Raw genomic sequence first — 22,046 nt, 5'->3', positions numbered from 1 at the left:
AGGCCTGAGTGGAGGGGAAGATGTTCATAGTTAAATCTGAGAAGCATTGTCTGGGCTGATGAACATCCCCATGTCCCTCAGCTGTCCCTGCTCTGTGGGCTCCTCCTTCCCACACCAAGTTCACGTTCTCTTTCCCCATCACATTTCTGCCCAGCCAACTCCTCCCAGGTCTCCCTTCTCATGTCACAGGACAGCCGTTGAGATCCTGCATGTTGGGGTGAGGTGTTTGGGTACTAGTAGGAAAGGCAATGCAATAAATTCCCTAGGCATGGCTTCGTTTAGGTTGTATCAAAATACCAATGTGTATTCACCCTCAGGTGTCTTCAGATATGCGTGTGGAATTTAGCACTTCTTCTTCCATAGGCTTGAACAATAAAGTAACTTTTTAATCTTATTTTTTTAAGGCAAAATCTCCAAAGAGGATGGCAATGGATGAGCTGGGTCAGGCAGAGACCGCTGCGGGTTCAGACACGCCGCCAGCCAAAAAACTGAAAGCGCATTGGAAATGCGCTAAATGCGGATTTGCGACAGACATCAGTACTGAGTTTCAGGAACACATACCTCGGCACAAGACAGACAGCTCCACCTACCAGTGCTTGTTCTGCGGCTTGTGCTACACCTCTCACATCTCTCTGAACAGACACCTCTTCATTGTTCATAAAGTAAAAGATGAGGAAGAGGAGGAGGAGGAAGAAGAAGAGGAGGAGGAGGAAATTGAAAGGCAGAAGTTACAAAGGGAGATGAGTGAGAACAGACATGAGGGGTATAATGGCAAGATGAACACTACAGTGGAAGAAGAAAACCTGAAATGCAAGGAGTGCAAAAGTGACTCAGCTCTTTGTGAACACAGTCAGACATATGGCACGGAGGGTCCTAATAGCACCATGCAGAACAATCATTCGAAGTCTCTTAAGACTTAAAAACAAAAAAACCCCTTTTGGTTGGTCGAGGGGTTTTTGTTGGTTTTTTTTTACTGAAACTACGGGGTGGGGATGGGGCAAATCTTTGAAATATTCTGTTGATTTCTTGGGATGGACGTTGCTTTCCGTTAACTTCTATTTGTAAGGGAAATTTAAAAGAGAAAAAGAAACCTCTGCCATTGCATCCTAAGCACTAACTCTCTGCCAGACCAGAGGGTTGAAAAGGGAACGCAGGGCGAGAATCCTCGCTGGAGCTTGTCCAACTCCTGAGGATCAAGGAGCACTTTCTGCAGCTGCAGTTTCCTTAAGATGAGCTCTCTTCCTTCAAGCGTGCACTGCCTCAGCCACTGCCCAGAGCCCCAGCCTTGCCTTCTCTATCTCGCTTTCTTTCTCCTTCTATTTATGGCTTCTTTTTTTTCTTCCTACCCTGCCTTTGTTTTACTCATTTTAACTCATAAAACTGTCTTAGCAAAACGTGCTTGTCAGGACCGTGCTGGCCGATCCGGGATCTTCTGTGTTACACAGGACGAGTGCAGGTTGTGCTGATTTTTCTTTAATTGCCTGAATAACAACTTTATTTTCCAAAAGGCAATTTAATGAAATGTCTCGGACCTGAATCATCCTGAAAGAATTTTGTAGCCCCTGCCCTCTCAGGTGAGCACAGCTCAAAGCCACGTGTCATGTTGAGGAGGGTCTGGTGCCCCTTGGGAACTTGCTGCCTGCATGTCAGTGGAGTTGCGCTGCTGGAAGCCATCCCGGGGTGGGTGCAGCTGGGCCTGATGCTTGGTGGCTCATCCTGGCAGGGACCTTGAGCAGAGCCGGGTGGCAGGTTGGCACCATCCCCTGAAGGGGGAAACATCCCCCATCCCTGTCCATGGCGTCAGCTGCAGTGGAACCGGCCTGGTACTCCTCATGGTGTCAGCTTGGTGCCAGGGCTCCCTGATGGGCTCGTTTTGAGCTGCTGCAGCAGAGGAGGGGAGTGCAGCCCAGAGGCATTGGCAGAAGCAGGAACTGCCATCCTGCGGTGCTGCAAGGGCTGGTGCTCCATCAGTAGCTCTTCTCCCACTGCAGCTCAGCATTACCTGTCACCTGGGAGGCGTTTCTTTCCATGTAGTCATATTGACTCTCTCTTTCCTCACTCGTACCCCCATCACACGCACGCTTCATGTAATATAATTATCTTCTATACCATTTTTATTATGTTGAGCCAGAATCCTGCTCATTACTGTTTACTATGATGATGTTTAAATAATTTAAGAACTATTTATCTTATTCCATTCAGATCGCTAACCTTATCATCTTGACGTGTTTTGATACAAACAGTTTGGACTCTTTGTATTTTTTGATACAGTGTACGTTAGCCTAGGGGATGTTTTACCAGGTAGCCTATGTAGAGTTAAGGATAGCAGGGGGCACTCCCGAGCCATCACGTATCTATTTAACCCGCAGCGGCGTTTGTGCCTTGCTATGATGTTTACTTCAAAGTATTGCAAATAAAAGCATCCAAGGGTGCCTGCCTGGGCGTCGTTCTTGGGTCAGGCCGCCATGGCCGCCCCTCAGCCGCCTTCCTGAGGGGGCGGGGCCGGAAGCGGCGGTGACGTCGACGGAAGCAGGGGCGGAAGCGGAAGCGGGGCCGGGCGGGCGGTGGTGTCGGTGCTGGCGATGCTGTCGCTGGACTTTCTGGACGATGTGCGGCGCATGAACAAGCGGCAGGTGCAGAACCGGGGCGGGGGAGGGGGTTGGGGCGGGTCCCGTGGGGGTCGGATCGGTCCGGATCTGCACTGCCCGGCCCCGGGCCGCGGAGCCTGACCGACTGCCCCCCCGCCTCCGCCCGCAGCTGTACTACCAGGTGCTGAACTTCGGCATGATCGTCTCGTCCGCCCTCATGATCTGGAAGGGGCTGATGGTGGTGACGGGCAGCGAGAGCCCCATCGTGGTGGTGCTGAGGTAAATCCCACGGGGGTGGGGGAGGTAGTTAAATGGGGGCTCGTTCAGCGGTAGCGCGAGGGGGCGAGGGGTAAAACCCCACGGGGCGTGGGTAAGGGCTGGAGAACCGGCAGGTATCAGCACCGTGGCGTGGCGATGTTGGGGCCGTCGGGCCCACCCAGAGAAGGTTTTCCAGAGGGATGGTGTAGCCAGAGGCTCCCGCCCCATCCCCAGTGGGCGAGAGGCTCTCTAAGAATTGGTGCTCTCGTGTAAGCAGAGGAACAGCAAGGGAAGAGGCAGTAGGTAAGCAAGGCTGGCAGCCTTGTGTAAAAATAGCATCTCACCCTTCTGCTCGTGTCAGCTTACTGGCTTGTATGTTAGGTGGTCCTGAGGAAGTGCTTCAAAGAAATATGGTGAGAGTGCAACCCAGGCGTTTCTGGACCATACCAAACCTCTTGGAGAAATGATTGGTGGTGTGGGTGAGACTTGAAAAAGGAAGACCTTGAAGCAGGGGGCCTGGCAGAAGTGATGAACCCATTGTTTGTGGTAGAGCTTGTCTTCTCATCAAGGCTAGTGGCACTTCCCATAGTAGAAGTTCTGGTAGCAGAACATTGCATTGCACTGGCACCTCTCGCCGTGCCTGTCCACATGTCTTGTTGCTGCTACATGAACAGTTGAAGTATGTGGTGAGTTTTGGTTAGTGAAAAGGAAGTGGAAATCTTTGAGATGCCAGCAAATAAACTTGTATAGTGAAAAGGAGTTGTTAGGTTTCTTTAAATGGGAACTGGCTTGCTGAAATGCCCAGTGAGCATTATTATGTGTTAGGTTACATTCTTAAAAGTATCTGCTAACTCTTCTTTCGCAGCTGCTTGGTTTTTTCCCTGGCCTTCTAGTGAGTTGTTGGCCAGGATAAAGGGGAGCTATAGCTGTAGATGTTTATATGCATGGCTGAAAATAAGGGATATCACTGTGTAACTGGATATGCTTTAGGTGTTGCATGTTGCGTTCGCAGAAGTGCTGTGCAGTAGGTACCACCAGTGTTACTCCCACCCTCCTAGTGCCTGGGACAAATTCCTGTGGCTGAAGTTCCTGGGCAGCCATCAAATGCTAGCACTGTCACACGCCATGTAGATATTGCATGGGGACTGTTCTGTGGTTGTGTTGGCCTTTCTGTGTGTTTCTACGTCAGTGTTAATTACAGCATGCCATTTAACAAAACTCCCACAAAATAAAACTGAGTGGCATTCCTGTTCCCTCCTGACGGGTCTGTGAAGTCAGGGGAGAAGGGGAGATGTTTAATGCTGTTTCTCCCAGTGAGTAAGACAGGGGCCATTAGGTCACATCCCTTCTTCAGCGATGTGATCTTCTATTCTGAATAGCAGCTTCTCCACTGTCTCAAGATAAACCACAAATATATGCAGTACTTAAAGTTCATCATTCTGTTTTGTACTGCATTATTTATTTGGAATTAAGAAGGTTAAGTATTTTGTAACAATTGCCATTTACAAGACAGGAGAAAAATAACTTGAATAGCAGTGCCTGAAAAGAGATCGTTAAGCAAAGCGATGAATCAAAATAACAAATTTTTAGCACACCCATCTGTCTGTTCCAGATGGGAATACAAGAGCCTGTAGGCTTTCAGTGCTTTGTTCATGAGGATGATCTATCTACCTGCAAAAAATAAAAATAAACGAAATAAAGGTTCCCACTACTGCAGTGGTGCCAGTGTAGCCCTACCAGTGGAGAGCTCAGAAGTGGAGAAGATACTGCTTGTCATGAGCCTTGTTGTTATTAAGAAAGCAGAAGGCTTTTCCCATTTGGTGTGCTTCTAACACCAGCTGCTGGTAGTGCTCATTTCCCAACAAATTTGAACTGCTGGTAATGTGGTGATTGAAGATCTGAATGCAGTAGAGGTTAGACACATGCCTGGTCTCCAAGTTCATGTGGTTTTCTTAGGAGCTTTTCACTGAGGTTATTGTGAGATTTTTCTTAAAGGACTATAAACTCTGAAAACTGTTTGTGAGCGTTTAAATATTGTTCAGTTGCTCCTCTTTTTCAGTGGAAGCATGGAGCCTGCGTTTCACAGAGGAGATCTACTGTTCCTCACGAACCGAATTGAAGATCCAATCAGAGTGGGAGAAATCGTGGTCTTTAGGATAGAAGGAAGGGAAATTCCTATAGTCCATCGCGTCTTGAAAATTCATGAGAAGTATGTCAAGGATTTGGGGGATTGTACTGCAGATGTCTAGTAAAATTGTATTTTTCATCATCTCCTTGGGTAAACGAATGGGTGGGACATCAGTAACAGACATCCAGGTGCTGCAGGAAGAAGTAACATAGAATTTTCAGACAGATTAAATCTGCCCTGTTTGGTTTACTTGTAAAGATCATCCAACAGAATTCACAAGCTGAGGAGTCTGTGCTGGTATCCTGGATTCCTCATGTCTCCTGTGCCATCATTTCTATCTCAAGCTGCTATGTAATGTTGCTCTGTTGTCTCCTGTAGGTATGGCTGCATTTGTGTGTGTGAAGTGACTCTTGTTCATAGAGGTAGAACTTATGAAAGAAGGGTATTTTGTATGTAGCATGCGTTATTTTAAAGCTTGTCTTTATGTTCCTGGTTCCTGCTCTCATGCAGAGGCAGGGTGTTTCTTCTCTTCTTTGTAGTGTTGCATTGTTATACTTGGAGTCTCTGTAGGCACTGCGCTCTCTGTGTACTATTCATTCTGTAAATATTTAGCAGGTTGCATGTCTGAAGGAATGAAACATGGTCACTCTGGTTTGATTGCTGAACAGGCTTTAGTTTTCCAAAGCAAGGCTTCCTCTGCAGCCATGAGCCTTCCTATTTTGCTGGTCGGGGAGGATGCAACTGTGACTGCTCCAGGCCAGTCTGTGGGGACACGAGCCAGCCCCATGAGGCATTTGAGTGAACCCTAAATCTTGAACTGAATCCCTGGTTCTTCAAGCCAGCTCTCAGAGGGCAACAGTTGGATGGGGGCCCAGCATCTGTTTCTGCTGAGTAAATGCCTGCTGCAATATGAATGAACTGGAGCTATACCAGAGATCTGTTCCTAGCTTAAGTGAATCACTTGAACTGTATGTAAAAGTGGCATTTGAGGATTGCGGTGGTCAAGTGAGGTCAATGGAATAGAGGCAGTCCCTTGCCCCAGCTGTTGGGACATCTAGACCATTTGTCCGGCCCAATGTCAAGGTTGACCAGCTTTGTGCACATAAATAGTCCAGCTGAAATCCTGGCTATGAGAGAGCAGCACCTCTCCCAGTAGACAGAGCAGATTCTTTGCTGTTCAGATTTATTCTATATCAAAAACATTTATCAACATCAGTTTTGAAAGTACTGTGCTTTGATAACGCTAATTTAAAAAAAAAGGTCAGTATACTTGGTAAATTTGATATCTGACGTTGTAGGTGCACTTTTTGTGATGTCTTGGGAACTCTTTTAACTGAGACGCTACTTTCCTTCTCCCATGTTGCACGCTAAAGGCTCAGGTGGGCTCTGGTGCTACTGCTTGGGCTGACTATTGAAGACAAAGGTCAGGGTCTTCTCTCTCTGCTCTTGGCCAATGTATGGGAAGGAGAAGCACAAATGTGCATTCTTTGCAGCAGTTCATCTCCAGATATTCCCCACCCTTCTTTTTTTCACCTGGCTCTATCTCAGCACTAGGTCTTAAGGTATCCAATGCTTTTTTTTTTTAAATGTAACAGAACCATACTGCCAATCCTAGATTCTGTAAAGTAAAGCCATTCTCAAGTATTTTAGGTTTCATTTAAATAAAACAACCAAACACAGACCTGATCTTTATATTAGGAAGCATAAAACTTAAAAATACGTACTGTAACCTGAAGCTGGGTGCTGAAGGCAGGACTCTGAGGTATCAATTGCTTCTTTCACTAGTTAATGAATATTTTTCTGGTGCCAGTTTGGAATTCAAGAGTGTCCTCTGAATGGCCGGACTTTCCTATTTCTTCCTGTAGTTATGGACTGAATGAAAACTGTGAAGAGTCTGTGAAAGCTGACAGGAGTGTCAAAATGAAGGAAACCAGAACCCCTGTTCTCTGTGATTTTGTGGCAACTGGGGCTCGAGTTCACATCGGTGTCGTTTCAGTGAGAAAATGTTTTTTTACTTGCTAGCCTTTTCTTCTTTTTTCAGAGCGAAATTGAATTAATTCTTTATCACTGAACACAGAGTCTGTGGTCAAAATTTACTTAGTGGTTTTGGTGCAGGACAGCCAGAGCAGATTTCATTCACCTTTCAGACAGCAGAGCAGCTGTGCTCTGGGCTTCCTACGCTGGTTTATGATAGAGCGTTGAATCTGCTCAATAAGATGGTACGCTCCTATGCCATCAGTCTTCAGAGCTGAAACTACATTATCTGCACCTTTGGGTGTCTTCATCTTTTTCTAGACTATCAGTAAGCTCCTAGAGCGTTTGCTGTTCCCACACTGTGAGCCAAATGCGCTTTGAATAAAGATCTGTTCTTTTTTCCCCTTTTTTTTCTTCCAAGCTTCTCCTGTCAAGTAACACACATTGGTACTCAGGCATGATGAAAACAGCATGAGCTCTGAAGATCTTCTGCATGCTTTCCTGAGTTGTATTTGATCTCTCATTTCCGTGAGCAAGCCAACAGAATCAAGCAACGAGAACACTCCTGCTCAGCATCTGCCTTCACATGCCACAGGGATAGCAGCCTGTCGATCCCTGAGTAGTGGCCCAGACTGCTGCTTAGAAGCAAGCCTTGCTGGCTGTCCAGCAAGCTGAATGGAAATGACTGGGGAAGGGTGCATAACATGGTGTATAAAGCTAGAGCATAGCAGCAGCTGTTCCCAGGTCTAAGCAAAGGTTCATCTGCTCCAGGATCTTGTTTCTGACCAGCTAACTAATTAGCCTCAAGACAAATTAAAGACTAGAGAATGTGTAGTGATAATTTTCCTGCTTTCTGTAAATTACCATTTCAGGCACAAAGTGACAATTCTGTCTTAATAGCCTCCTTTTCTTTTTTTACATGGAGTACCTGGTCACTTTTTGAACTGATACAATATTTTGGCATCCAAAATATCCTTCCAGGGAGACATGATTTGGTTTGCACTGTGTTAGTTAAGCATAGCACCTTCTGTGGCATTACCTCTGTTATCACCTGTTACCTCTGTTTCATTTGATGCCCTCTAGGTCTTGTATCACAAGAGGCAGTGAAAAACTGGTTGTTGCTGTGCCATTTGTATTGGACTACCGTCATATCTCCCATCAGTTCTGTCTTTTCCAGGCTGAAGAGTCCTGTTCTGTTGTTTCTTGTATGGAAGTGGTTCCAGACCTTGTAATCCATTTCTGCACCTTTGCCAGGTCTTCTCTGCATTTCAAAAGGATGTAGGGGGTTCAGAACTGCACAGAGCATTCAAGATGTAGGCCCATCATGAGTTCATGCAGTATCGTAATGGTATTGTTTGTTTTGTTCTGTCCCCCTTTCCTAGTAATTTCTGTTTCAGCTTGCTTCTGACCACTGCTGAGTAGAACTGTATGCTTTAACCCCAAAGTCTCATTTTGGGTGGTAGTATAGAGTGCAGAACCCAACATTTGTGTATGAAGCAAGAGAAGCATCAACATGGAGAGGTCAAAAGCAAAGAGGCGATAGCTGCACCTTCGCTAGAAATGGCTCATCGTGCTGGTTCTGTTCTTAAACTCTGCCGGAAAGCTTGGCTGGGACCAGAATTCATCTTTTCATTGGCAGTTTTTTTCCCAAACAGCCTGCTTTCCACTGCATTTTACAGTTTCCCTTTTTCATCCTGCTCAAACATGTAGGACACAATTGCTTCTAATATCTTTGTGTTGGTCTCTACGTGCTTGTTCTAGAATAGCTTTTAATAAGTTCTTTTTCTCTGACTTACCTGCCTGTCTTGTCTTTGCTAGGCAAAACGGTGACATCAAATTTTTGACAAAGGGTGACAATAACGCCGTTGATGACAGAGGGCTGTACAAACGAGGGCAGCACTGGTTGGAGAAAAAGGACGTAGTAGGACGAGCGAGAGGGTAAGTGAAGTTGAAAAAGATGCGGCTTTTTACACTGCACTCCCCCAGTGCCATCTGTTAATCCCCCTCTCCCGTTGAACTCTCCCTGCTGTTTTTTTGTGTCCTGCCTGAAAGTGTTTCAGAAGGTACTGTGGAGGGTTAAAAAACAGAGGTAGTTCAGTTCTTAGCTAAGCGAAGGTATCAAGCTGTGAGCTGCATCCTGAGATTTTGATGCTGGATGGACACCAATGCAAAGGCAGTGCATGCTCAGGCGTGATCAGAATTTTCATCAAAATTATTCTGCAAGGCACAGTCTTTGCAGACAAGCAAGATCTGAACAAGGCAGAGGCTAAAACACACTCTGGGGCTGGTTGTCACTCAGCCCCCACTGCCATGGCTTCCCTGCTTGCAAGGAAGAAGTTGCAAGCCTGTTGACCGTTGCCCTCCGCGTGCTTGAGTGGCTATTCCTTTGTACAACTACGAGGGCAGTGCTTCTCCTGTATGCACCCTTGAATACTGTTGGTTTTAATAAAACCTTTGTTCTTGTAGGTTTGTGCCCTATATTGGAATAGTGACTATCTTAATGAATGATTATCCAAAATTTAAGGTAAGAGCTCTTTCATTTTCTGCCTGTTTCTCCCACCCCAGCTAAAATTACTTCATGAGAACGTCATATACGCAAGCAGAACCATTTGCCCTGTATGTTTGCTGCTGTTACTGCATCTTTAGATGTGAATGTGCACTCTTATGTCTTCTCTTCTTTCTCTTACAGTATGCAGTCCTCTTTTTACTGGGTTTATTTGTGCTGGTCCATCGAGAGTAGCCTCTTGCACTGAAGTACAAAGTGAAGGTGCCATGGATTTTTTTTAGATGAACATTTTAAGTAGATGATGGTCCAGTGTGCTGGGAGGAAGAAGAAAACAGGCATTTCAAAGCTTCTTGCCAGTTTGGGTTTGTTTTGGTTTTTACTGCGTAAGGGCAAATGTTTGTCACTGTATTTCCAATTGTTTGTCACATTAGCATTTTTAGTAAGTTTTTATATTAAAAATTTAAGCCAAACTGTTCAGTGTTTGTACTTTGAAGCTGAGCTTCCTCTCAAAGTGCCTACAGGACTGTGTCCTCTAAGTCTCTGCCTCTGCTAGGCAAGCATGACCTCTCCCTGTGCTGACTGAACTGTGAAACGGTGAGCTGAGGAGGTGATGTTTCTTCTAATTCAGAACTGGAATAAAGATTTTGCATCTTGCCCAGTATGAGCCCTGACACATCTTCATTATTGCCTGGAGTGTAGCCTTGTTGCCCAGTTTCACTGTGGGGGGTACCTGTGCTTTGCCATTGCGGACTGACTCCTAGACCCTAGCGAACTAACTTGTCCTCTCTTTACAGAACTGTCCCTCTCATTTCTTTTTGGAGAGTAAGCAGTCCTGAGCTATAGATCCATTCAGTATTTCTATGTTTCTGTAAATCACACTGAAATAATCTGCTTAAAGACTGCAAGGTGTTTTGGGCAGAAGATGGCAAAGGATTGCTTAGTGTATAAGCTGTCATTGCAGCACTAGGTAACAGAAGAATTGAGATGGGAAATACCATAGCTGTTTGGTAGGGACGATTTAGTAGGATGCAACAGCAAAATTTTCTTAGTTTTGGAAATGCGTTTTAGGTCTGTAATAATCCCTGCAGCTGGCCACTTCTTACAGCTCACCTGAAAGCTACAGAAAGGCTGAGCTCCCACTGTCCTGAGGTCTGAAAGAAGAAACCACTTGTCACCATGTGCAACAGCTTTTTTTCTAGGCTTCTCATTCAGGATAGTGAACCTGCTTGTGTAGATGTGGTGTCAGAGGAGAGCCCGAGGAAGAGGTACAAGGCACTGTGCCACCTGTACTGAGTGATTGACCATTATAACTTGCCTCCGTGGTGTCTATACTGACTCAGGAAAACTTTTTACTTCCCCTTCACTAGGGCACATGTTCACAAGAGGAGGCAGCGGGAGCACAGTGCCATTGCTACCTCTGTCTGAGGCTGCATGACCCCTCTTCTGCAGTTTACTTACTGGTTGTCTTGCTAGGACAGCTTCCCCCTGGCAGTGGGAGCCTGTCTCCTCCCCATCTTGTGCTTTCCCTGGGTTAACAGCTCTCCTCTCAATATTGCAAAATCTACAGACAGTTCAGAGCTACTGTGTGTAACTTCAGGTGCATTTCACCGCATCCTCTATTCCTTCTTCTTCATGACTGCTCCAAGATTCCACAGCAGCAGGGATCATTAAAGACGATTACTGCTGCTACGCACACCACTTGTGTAGGGCAAAAGCAGTCAGGAAAGGCAAGGACAAAACCCAACAGGGTGTTTATGGTCTATTTTCAGTTTCTTGCATATGTACCTAATTAGGCTTGTCAGACCTGTCCCATCTATGGAGGTGAATTGTGCCATTAGTTATATCCATGGGACCATTTTGCTTAATGCTCAGTAGGTGGGTTGACCTGTGGTATCCCAGCACAAATTGGTTTAACTGGGTGGTTTGTTCCTTGCGTAGGATGAAGCAAAAAATTATCTTATGTTTGTGATACTGCAAAGAGTCTATGAATGGGTCCAGCCCCTAGCACTGAGCTTTTGGCCTGTGGCTCTTTGAGTAATCATAACTTAAAAATAAAAAATGGTAATAAAATCCATATCTCCCACTCCCAGTGCTGGAGCCCTTGAGAAGAGAATTTAGATACAGAGGTTCTCTGAAATGCTTGAGTCACAGATGGGATGTTTTGTCAAAAGCCAAACCTAGGCAGCAGTGAGGGAACACAGAATCTCTCTTTGAGAGCTGCCACTACTATGGAGCACCTTCCTGAGGACTTGGAGCAGCCTTTCTGCATTTGCAGGTCATACTGAGGCTGAGTTTCTGCTCCCTGCTTTGCCTTTAGCTTAAACTGGTTTTAGGATCATAGAATGCTTTGGGTTGGAAGGGGCCTTTAGAGGTCATCTAGCCCAACCCCCCTGCAGTGAGCAGGGACATCTTTAACTAGAGCAGGTTGCTCAGAGCCCCATCCAACCTGATCTTGAATGTTTCTAGGCATGGGGCCTCCACTACCTCTCTGGGCAACCTGTTCCAGTGCTTCACCACCCTCATTGTAAAAAATTTCTTTCTTATGTCTAGTCTAAATCTACCCTCCTTTAGTTTAAAACCATTATTCCTTGTCCTGTCACAACAGGCCTTGCTAAAAAGATTGCCCCCATCCTTCCTATAGGCCCCCTTTCAGTACTGAAAGGCCGCAATAAGGTCTCCTTGCAGCCTTCTCTTCTCCAGGCTGAACAACCCCAACTCTCTCAGCCTGTCCTCATAGGAGAGGTGCTCCAGCCCTTGGATCATTTTTGTGGCCCTCCTCTGGACCCGCTCCAACAGTTCCATGTCCTTCTTGTGATGAGGGCCCCAGAGCTGGACGCTGTACTCCAGGTGAGGTCTCACCAGAGAAGAGCAGAGGGGCAGAGTCACCTCCCTCGACCTGCTGGCCACGCTTCTTTTGATGCAGCCCAGGATTCGGTTGGCTTTCTGGGCTGCAAGCGCACCTTGTTGGCTCATGTCCAGCTTTTCATCCACCAGTACCCCCAAGTCCTTCTCCTCAGGGCTGCTCTCAATCCCTTCATCCCCCAGCCTGTATTGTTAGCGGGGGTTGCGCCGACCCAGGTGCAGGACCTTGCCCTCGGCCTTATTGAACCTCATGAGGTTCACACAGGCCCACCTCTCCAGCTTGTCCAGGTTCCTTTGGATGACATCTTGTGCTTGTGCCATGTCAGCTGCACCACTCAGCTTGGTGTCACCTGCAAACTTGCTGAGGGTGCACTCAATCACACTATGTAATTGATGAAGATGTTAAACAGCACCAGTGCATAAATTGGTTTTTAACTTGGGCTCACATAAAGGACTGAGTTGAGCTCTTCTGAAATCTGCTAATCAACACCTCCCAGTGAAAACTTGCTGAAAGTGCTGCTGTTGCTGTTCTCCGAGTCATTTTCACACCTTTTGCAAAAATCTGAGCATGCAGAAGCAGCTGTGTTACTGTCACTGAGTTAATTTAACAAAAAAGGCTAAAATACAGAGGATTTATGATTATAGACCAAGGATTAGCTCTTAAAGAGCATCTGCTGAAAACACAGTTCTGAGAGAAAAGAAATGGTCGTTTTAACATGTTAGGAAATCCTGCTTGTGGCAGGATTACCGTGCTGGCATTGCTGATTACCGGCAGCAGGTGTCAGCAGTCAGTGCGGCTGAGGACACACATTGCCAATGTGGGTACAAACCCACGCTTGGGCACTTTCAGTAAGGTGTGCCTTTCCCAGCCTTGCTCTCGCATTATGCCATGTAAAGTAATTGAGCAGGAAGCACTTAAAAAATGCAGGGTGGTTGGGGTAAAGGGTGGGATGAAGCCCACTGCAGCCCAGCTTCAGTGGGTTGCTCTCTTCTGGGTTTGCAGACACTTTAAAAACAGAAACAATTGCCTGAAATCAGGGGCTGTGGTGTGAGATTTGGGAATTAATCTCTATGGCCCATGTTCTGCCTATTTTCAGCTCAGTATAGCTGAGAACATGGTTCTGTGTCATCTGCAGTCATGAAATAAGGTGTTGTCTCTAATTAGAGTGAGGATAAATAAGCAGTTAATCCACTCACAGCTTAAATGCCCACCAGCTCGCACACTGCCTCCCACATCATCTCGTGCATCCCTTTAACGCCTTTCCTGCCACAGTGGGAAGAGAGGGTGCTGGGGATGAGCCTGCACAAGCTGGAAACTGAGAACGTGGGGGCAGGATGACAGAGTTGTTCCTGGCTCCATCCCCGCCAGACTTACTCTGCTTTGCTGAGCAGAAAAGCTACAGAGCGTGCAGGATCTCTGGTTCAGCTGGGTGCTAATGCTGAAATGTTTGGTGAGCACTGCTGTGCTCCCACAGAGCCAGGGGTTTTGCTGTTGGAACTTGATGTATCTTTGTTTTTTATTTCAGTTTTATTCTTTTTTTAAACGTGAAGCTGTCTGGCTAGCTCCATCAAAGCCTTTGAAATTTAAGATTTAGGAAAGATGGAGAGCTTTGTGTCACAACAGGAATGGGATTTGTTTGTAAAGTATGTGGGTGTTGAAAGGTCTGGTTTATAAAGGCAAAAGAAAGAAAAAAAAGTCTGCCAGGGCTAAGATTGCTTCTGTCTCTGTTGTGGTTACAGCCAAACAGAGCAGGTTTTCTGGTAGGCAATTTCATTGCTTAATTACTGTTCAATCACATCTGCAGTTCAGGGCACAGATTCCTTCATGGGCAGGAGCTGTTCCACAGAGCAAAGCAATGTTGGACTATTTCATTACTAGAATATTGTTGGGTGACTTGTTTTCATATGGAAGCTAAATGCATAAGCAGAAGCATGATGGATGGGAGGTGAGCTGTGAGGAGTAATGTGCTGAAAGTTGAAGCTCCTTGAGACAAAGGCTGTCTTTGTATGTTTATGATGCTTGAACACACAGTTATAGGTTAAACAGTAATAAGCATTACACTGCTTCATCCAGATCTGTCACTGCTTATTGCTTAGCAGAGGTTTCTAGGGCTTGGATTTGTAAGATGATTGGCTGCATGCTTTCTTTAATGAGACCAGGTAATCTCATGGTGGTTTTCCTGCCCTTAAAATCAGAACAGGTCAACCTTGTATTTTCCGAGGAGAACCTGCAAGATGAAGTCATCTCTGTGAGTGGTTATAAGACCACTCCCTGCTGGAGAAATGCATGAATGCAGATCCAGGGCACAGCTCCCAGAACAGGCTAAGCTTGTTGGCCAAGAGAAGGAGAGGAGAGGTGGCTTAGGAAGAGCATGTCACTTGGGGATGGTTCCTGTGCTGAAGCAGGGGAAATGCAAAGCAGATGTTTACATACCCAGGCTGAAGACCCACATATTGTCAGTGACTCGGTGGCTGAATCAGGTGAGGAGTGTCCCTGTTTCAGTCCTCAGACTTCAAGGTGTGCCTGGGTGATGCCAGAAAGGCACAGCCTTCGCAGTTCCCATCAGTGTCAGCAGCTTCTGGTGGTATTTGATGTGTGGCAGATAACTGGTCTGACCATCTCATCGCTGGCTGCTAGGAAAAGAGAAATAGCACCTATATTGCATTTTAAGCCAATTTAATAGCTTCCTGCCCCTTTTACTTTCTCCCGTCCCTTACAATACTTCCATCACTTTGTTGTCTGCACACAGCCGCTTCAGCTTGCTCACCTGTCAGGAAGCAGCAGGTCTCTGCAGAGATAGCTCCACCAGCCTGACACATGCTGGAGTCAGCATGTGAGAAGGGGCAAAGGGCTTTCCTGGTGGATCTGCCTTGGTGGATCTGCTTAGCCATAATCAGGTGGATACCCTCTTCATGGTAGCGGCTTTTCTGCTGCTGTGTGCTTGTCCCTGCTTACCCCTCAATTTCTGTAAAAAACCACCAGCTCCTTCACAGGTAGTCCTGCTTCCCCATGGAGCGGGGACTGCCTATATGCCAGGTCCTGCTGGCTAAGCACATTGTGTTAAACCTGTTCCTGCTCATGGGGCAAGTCATACATACGTTCAGTTCTAGCAGGTCCTTTGAATGCTTGATCTAGCAGAGCTCCCTAAACTTTGGAGGAAATCAAGTATCTCCACAGAGAGGAACAGTCTTAATTAGGGATGGACTAGAAATGCACCGTCTGTGATCCAGGACAGAGCAGACACGCTCTCTGTCTCTTGCTTTCTCTGCCCAGCACCTCATCTCTTGATGTTTTTGCTCCTTCTGTTTCATAGTTTAAAAAAAGTTCCCAGAGCTCTCTCTGCTGAGCATCTTGCTATCATCTTTCCTTTCCAATCTCTCCTTCCCCTGTAGAAACTAACCTTGCAGAGTTTCAGTTTCCAGAGAGACAGAAGTAAGAATAATGTGGAGAAAATGAACTTCAATATAATTTCTCTGAACCTCAACTCACTCTAACTGGATGTCAGATTTCTGCCATGTAATTCTGGTTGGGACACTTCTGAGCTAGGCCTGGATTTGCCTGCAAGAAAACAAGATTTTGTTCTCTAAGTCTTCTTGCAGAGCAGTTATTTGTACTGTGTCCAGCGGGCGTGGAGTGAGTGGGAAACCTCAGGGAAAATGACAATTCATTTACGGCTTAAATGAAAATTGAGAAAGAGTTGAAAACAAGATGTGTAAGATTTCAAATTTTATCTTTTATAAACAACAGTTGTTGCCTGTGGACGAATTAATGTAACAGAGGGATTTAATCTTTGTAAACAAGACAAATGCATCAAAATAGGCCCTCAGTCATGTTTCAGGACTTTAAATTTGACCTGGCTTTGGAGAAGCATTGAAGAAGAGGCTGAAGCAACTTAACCGCTACTAAGAGTTTTATTGGCACTGGGAACTCTGTGAAAGAGGCAAATAGGGGGATTTGCGGCCTTTGCTCTTTGTATTTGTTTTTTTATTAGAGCCATTGTTTTTGAGCATGCATTTGCCTGCCCAGGTAGATAATTGCAGAGCCTGGGAGTGCCTGCACTGTGTTTCTGGAGCTCTCCAGCTTGGAGTCTCTCCCAGGCCAGACTGACCACCTCTCTGGGAGATGCATTATTCAATGTCAAGGTATCAAAGCATAATTCAACAGCGAAGAAAGAAAATGGACCTTGCTTTAAACCCTATGAACCATGGTATTTCCAGGCTGGTGTTATGTTTGTTCATTATTAGCTCAGCGTTACCAAGGCCCTCTTAGCTGTGCAGTTTTCAGATACATTTATTTTGCATAATTATGGAAAGGTCTCCTTTCTTTCCCTGGTGAAATCTTGCTTCATCTTTAGATACATTTGGAGGATTTGCTAATAGTGCCCATTTCACAGGTCTGTTACTACTCATATTAGCCCAACACAGACAAGAGTTGCTTATCAGGAACAGGGCACCTCAGGTGTCCTGTGCTGCCATCAGCTCATGGACACCAGCAGTGGAAGAACCTGCAGAAGAGATCAGTGACCAAGAGAATAGCAATGAACCCCCAGGCCTGGCTGGAGCTGCCCACAGGCTCTGAAGGGACGTGAACCTGAAAGCGCTGAGCTGTTTGCCATGGTGAGCACCCATTCTGTCAAACCCACCATGGCACCAAGGGACAGAACGGTGGCTGAGATAGAAATGCAGGGATCTGTAGGCTATAAACCAGATCCGTGGACTGGAAAGTGATAGGGGTGCTTTAAAGAGTAGACTTGGAGCTTGTTGAAGGAGTTAGGAGGTGTATGGGCAAGGTAAGCCCATTGGGATCATCCACCTGGATTTCCCAAAGGTATTTGGCAAGGTCCCTCAGCAAAGGCTCCTAAAGAAAAGAAGCAGCCCTGAAATAGGAGGTGAGGTCCTTACAGGGAGAAATGATTTGCTGAAAGGTAAGGAACAAAAGGTAGGAGGCAACAGTCTCTAGCAGAAAACACCAGGGAGCTGGGCAGGGACTGCTTTCCATATATTCAAAAATTATCTGCAAAAGCAGGCAAATACTGAAGTTTGCTGCTGATACAAAGGGTTGCATGGATGAAGGCCAACTGTGGAAAGAGACTAGGCAATAAAAAAAATGAAATTCAGATGTACATAAATATAAAATGGTGCACAGGGGGAAAAACCAATTTTAACTCTATTTATAAAACAACGGGTTCTGAGTTAAGTGTTACCATCTGGAACGTCGGGGTTGTAACAGATTGTGCTATGAAAATGTCAATTCAGTGGTCAGTAGCCATCGAGAAAATAAATCGCATGCAAGTATTACTAGGGGAAAACAGAGAGCAAAACAGACAATCACTGCTTCCTCCAACTGGAGGCACCAGGGGAAACCAGTGGTGCAATCTAAGGATCCCTGGAGCTTTGAGGCTGCTTTGGGTGAGAAGGGACCGTTCCTGGCAGGTGTGGATCTGTGCAGGGCTGCGGAGGGGTAGCTGCAGGCTGCTCTCGCCCAGCCCCAGAGGGTTAATCCCACCTGGAGAGGGGATGGTTAGCTCTATGCATGCTCTGCTTCGAAACCATCTATCAGAAGCCCAGCATTTGCTGGGTCAGCTCTGTCCTTCCCTGGCTCCATTGCAAGGCCCTTGCAGGAAGCTGGTGGCCGACAGGCTAATCTCCTGCACCACTCGCGGAAGCTGGTGTGGTGACCTTTGCCAGAAAAAACAATTTCTAAAATAGAATTTCTAATGCCTTTTTTGATATATAAGCTAGGAAGATTCCTTTGGTGGCTAATAACAGTTGGGAAAGTGAACCTCTGCTGAGCTGGAGAGAGTGAGCAGTGGAGGAGCACTGCAGTGGCAATTCCTGCCCTGAATGCTGGAAATCCCAGCAGGCTCCAGACCAAAGCTGTCACATCAGCAGGCTCCAGCCTCCTCTGCTACCAAGTGCTGGCTCCCCCGCTGCTTGGCAGATGGGTGTGCAGGTGCTGGGGGGCCCAGCTCTGAGCACCAAAGCTGGAGGAAGGCAGAGGCAGAAAATCTATCACAAACCCTGCCAGGCTGGTGACCAGGGATTAGAGTTCAGGTTATGGTGTCTCTCCCAGGCAGGTCCCAGGTGCCAGTTATTTTTCCCAAATTAGGAACAACATCACTTCTTTGCAAAGAAGATACGGATGAAAAAATCCAGAGGAAAACCTGATCTCCATTTGTTATCAAGGCCACTTTTGTTGCAGCCACCTCTCAGGCTGCATTTGTTCAGGCTCAGGGTGACAAGGGAGGGGTCAGCCCTCTTGCCTTCACCAGGAATGGAGGAATTTGGCCGCAGTTTGATCAGCCTGCTCCAGCCCCATATGACTGAGCTGCAGTCCTTATTCCCAGGTGCAGTAAAACACCCTCTGGATGGACCCTGGTTGTCAAGCATCCATGCCTGCCCAGGGGCTGCTCAGCACCCACGCCATGTTCATTGGAAAACTCACTTCACTATAATCATGCCACTGAAGAGGGTGACCTGTGCTGAGCCTCCTGCTCAGGATCTGTCTGTTGGTGTCTGGGGCTAGTTTTTAATGAGACTGTTGCAGAGGATTAAATCGGTGTTCTCAAAGCTCTGCCTGGATTACAGCTGTGCAGTTTCCTTTAGCACCAATGCTGCTGCTCAGCAAGTGGTGAGCTCGGGTCCTTTTCATGAGTGGTTTTCCATAAAAACCCCACTGGCTGCCCTGAATTGTGCTCCCACTTCCAGCCTCCACCAAGTCCCTGAGCAGCTATTCCATTGCTCTTCCCAGGCTTGAAATCGGGGTTATGGGCTCAGATCTCCCACACATGCCCCATCTGGCCAAGCCTCAGTACTCAGCAATTACTCTGGTGTCCCCTCAATGACACTGCAACAGGGCAGGAGCTCCCTGGTTTCCTTTTCCCAGCCTTTCCCAAGCCTGCCTTGCAGTCCCTTATAGCTACCACTGGGATCAGAAATTCCTGTTCCCCCACCCCCCCCCCACCCCCGACCAAGGTAACGCATGCAGCCTGCAGCCACCAGCTGAAGAACAGGAAAGATGTGTGTCAGTTAGGTTGTATATCTAGTTAAAATCAGATCAGCACAAAAGCCTTTGGCCTGTTTGAAATGCTGTGCTGGTTCCCACTGCTCGTCCCCTGTCCCTGGGGCTGCTGGCCCCTCTCACTTAATCTCCTAGGAACACTTTGCTGCCCAGATGGTCATGCTTCAGTAGGTGCCATAATTGCCCGTGGCTCTTTTCTTTGCTCTCTCTGTAATTGGTACCACTTAATCTCTGGCTTCATCCTCAGCAATCCTATAGGTAATCCCTCATCTCGCTCTTCCCCACCTCTGGCTGCTGGTGTGCAGGGACACCGTGGCTGTAGCAAGTGCCAGGCCACACCCAGTGCTGCTGGGCCACCAGGCAGAGTTTGGAGCCTGACACAGGGAGAGGTTCCCCCTGCCAGTACGCTGCAGCTGCCTGAGTGAAGCCCTGGCATTTCTCGAGGAAAAGTAGCAGACAGATCGCTTGCACATGCAGTGGAGCCAGCAGTTCCAAAGCACTCATGGAGGAACGCAGCTCAGCTTCCCAGATAATGCCCCTTTCCCAGTGTGAGGAGAAACCAGACTCATCTGTGCTGGTGCTGAGCAGTACCAGGCTCTTCCTTCACATCCTATGAGGCCAGGCTGAGAGAGTTGGGATTGTTCAGCCTAGAGAAGAGAAGGCTGCAAGGAGACCTTATTGCGGCCTTTCAGTACTGAAAGGGGGCCTATAGGAAGGATGGGGGCAATCTTTTTAGCAAGGCCTGTTGTGACAGGACAAGGAATAATGGATTTAAACTAAAGAAGAATAGATTTAGACTAGACATTAGAAAGAAGTTTTTTACAATGAGGGTGGTCAGGCACTGGGACAGGTTGCCCAGAGAGGTGGTAGAGGCCCCATCCCTGGCAACATTCAAGGTCAGGTTGGATGGGGCTCTGAGCAACCTGCTCTAGTTAAAGCTGTCCCTGCTCACTGCAGGGGGGGTTTGGCTAGATGACCTCTAAAGGTCCCTTCCAACCCAAAGCATTCTATGATTCATATGATTCTATGATCCAGCACCCTCTCTGGACCTCACATCCTCCTCCTCCTCCTGCCCTGACTACAACCCAAGCCTTCTCCAGATATCCCAAATTTCCATCATTTTTGCCACCATGAGTGAATTTAAGACTGTTTTGGGAAAAAAGCTTGAGATTATGTCAGTCTATTTCAAGCTTTGTGCTATCAGTACATAGTGACAGTGCAGGACATTGAAGGAGAGACATGGGCTGCAAGAGGAAATAGGTAAGAAGGGGTGGGGGGGTGGGGGGTGTGCGCAGCTGGAGCACCAGCTGCGGCAGGAGCAGCCCTGCAAATACTTGTGCCTTCCCCACAAGGTAGTGGCACAGGTCGAGCAGTGCAGATCAGCCTTGGGGTTCCTCCTCTCACACCCTGACTGAGGTAACGTGTTGCAGCCTGCAGTCTTCAGCTGAAAAAGAGAAAAGATCTGTGTCAGTTCTGGTTGTGTGTCTAGTTCAAAATCAGATCAGGCTGGGATCATGGGCATCATTGCAGGCAGCCCAAACACTGGTGAAACCTTCCTGCAAGGCTTGTGAGGACTGACAGGGGACATCAGAGCCAAAGTGGTGGTCACAGCCACCTAGCATCACCAGGACAGAGGGCCTCAGGGCTCCCCTCTCAGCTGACTTGATGGAGGAGATGAAGCTGCCACGATGTGAACATAAGGGTCAGGGCTGTGGTGCTGCAAATGCCACATCCATGGTGGGCATTTTATACATGCATCCCATGCAGTGCATGGGGAGTGCCCAAAAGGGAACCCATTTAAGCTCAGCCCTGAGCCTTTAGTTTCCCCTTGATCAATGTTGTAGGAGCATTGATCTCCAGCTCAGCAGTGCCTGGCTTCTTGATCTGTTCTCAGACGTATCTCACTACTATGGACCTATCTGAAATGTGTCTGAGCCTGGTTACTCTTGCCAGATCTCACCCTGACCTGCAGCTTGCCCTGGGACCTGCCTCATCACCATGAATGTGCCTGATGATTTGGACTCTCTCTCAACCTGCTGACCATCTCCAAGTCTGCTCTGCCTGTCTCTCAGGTACTGTGGCTGGTGAGAGAGCCGCATTGCTGGCCACCTGGTTGGCCCCCAACCCTTCAGACCTTCTGCTTCCTGATGGTGGTCTGTGTATACTACGAAAAATAGAGATAATTCAAAGCCCAGTATGCTGGGTGAGAGTTCTGGGCACTCTTACTCATGTTTTCTTTACCATTTCAGATACACAGGTTTGTGCTGCAGCTGTACAACCCCTGAGAGCACCCCTGTATAGATGTAGGACCTGGGGGAACCTGAAAGCCACTGTGGGCTGCAGGCAGGTGACAAGAAGAAACACAGCACAACCCACGTCTCAGGGCCCTCTGATCAAAGGTTTCCAGTTTTACATGAACTTCGCTTTACTTGAGTACGGGGTATAAACAGTCCATGTCCCAGGCACTCACTATCTCTGTCCATGGCAATGCTGGGCACAGCTCCAACTGTGCTGTTGCTGGGCATGCATAGCTCCATCCCATTAATGGAAAAGGAGGAACTGATGGGGAATGTGATGATCAGTGGCAGATTTGGGTGTAGTGATCAGGAAATAGTGGTCTGCAAGATCCTGAAGGGAGTGGAAAAGGTGAGTAGTGATATACAGAATCTGGACTTCACCCTGTTCAGGGATCCTGTGGGGGGCAGCTCT

General features: G+C 47.2%; 2 protein-coding genes across 8 annotated transcripts in view; both read left to right on the top strand.

Moving 5' to 3' along the window:
* The window catches only part of ZNF592 (zinc finger protein 592), a 46,919-nt gene extending 44,497 nt beyond the window's left edge, over positions 1-2,422 (top strand). Inside the window, exon 10 of one of the 2 annotated variants that reach the window (XM_075714273.1) lies at positions 405-2,422. In XM_075714273.1, the coding sequence (XP_075570388.1) occupies positions 405-920 (516 nt within the window). In that variant the 3' untranslated portion in view covers positions 921-2,422. The remainder of the gene's footprint in view (positions 1-404) is intronic. The other variant, XM_075714274.1, reaches the window with a different exon arrangement.
* Positions 2,423-2,568: 146 nt separating this feature from the next.
* SEC11A (SEC11 homolog A, signal peptidase complex subunit) lies at positions 2,569-22,046 on the top strand. Of its 6 annotated transcripts, XR_012831180.1 has the most exons (7): positions 2,569-2,633; positions 2,758-2,867; positions 4,906-5,055; positions 8,767-8,886; positions 9,415-9,472; positions 21,291-21,409; positions 21,587-22,046. XR_012831180.1 is itself a non-coding variant. In XM_075713501.1 (6 exons), the coding sequence occupies exons 1-6, from the start codon at positions 2,583-2,585 to the stop codon at positions 21,300-21,302; spliced, it is 501 nt and encodes a 166-aa protein (XP_075569616.1). In that variant the 5' UTR covers positions 2,569-2,582; the 3' UTR covers positions 21,303-22,046. The 6 variants fall into 6 exon arrangements, 5 of the variants coding, with proteins under 5 accessions (XP_075569616.1, XP_075569615.1, XP_075569620.1 ...); XM_075713501.1 differs by having other exon boundaries at positions 21,291-22,046; XM_075713500.1 differs by lacking the exons at positions 21,291-21,409; positions 21,587-22,046 and adding an exon at positions 9,638-9,954.

This window comes from Pelecanus crispus, chromosome 7 (genome assembly GCF_030463565.1).
Source record: "Pelecanus crispus isolate bPelCri1 chromosome 7, bPelCri1.pri, whole genome shotgun sequence".
NCBI lineage: Eukaryota > Metazoa > Chordata > Aves > Pelecaniformes > Pelecanidae > Pelecanus > Pelecanus crispus.
Note: the sequence above shows the minus strand (reverse complement) of the source record. Positions and strands in the feature narration are given on the sequence as shown.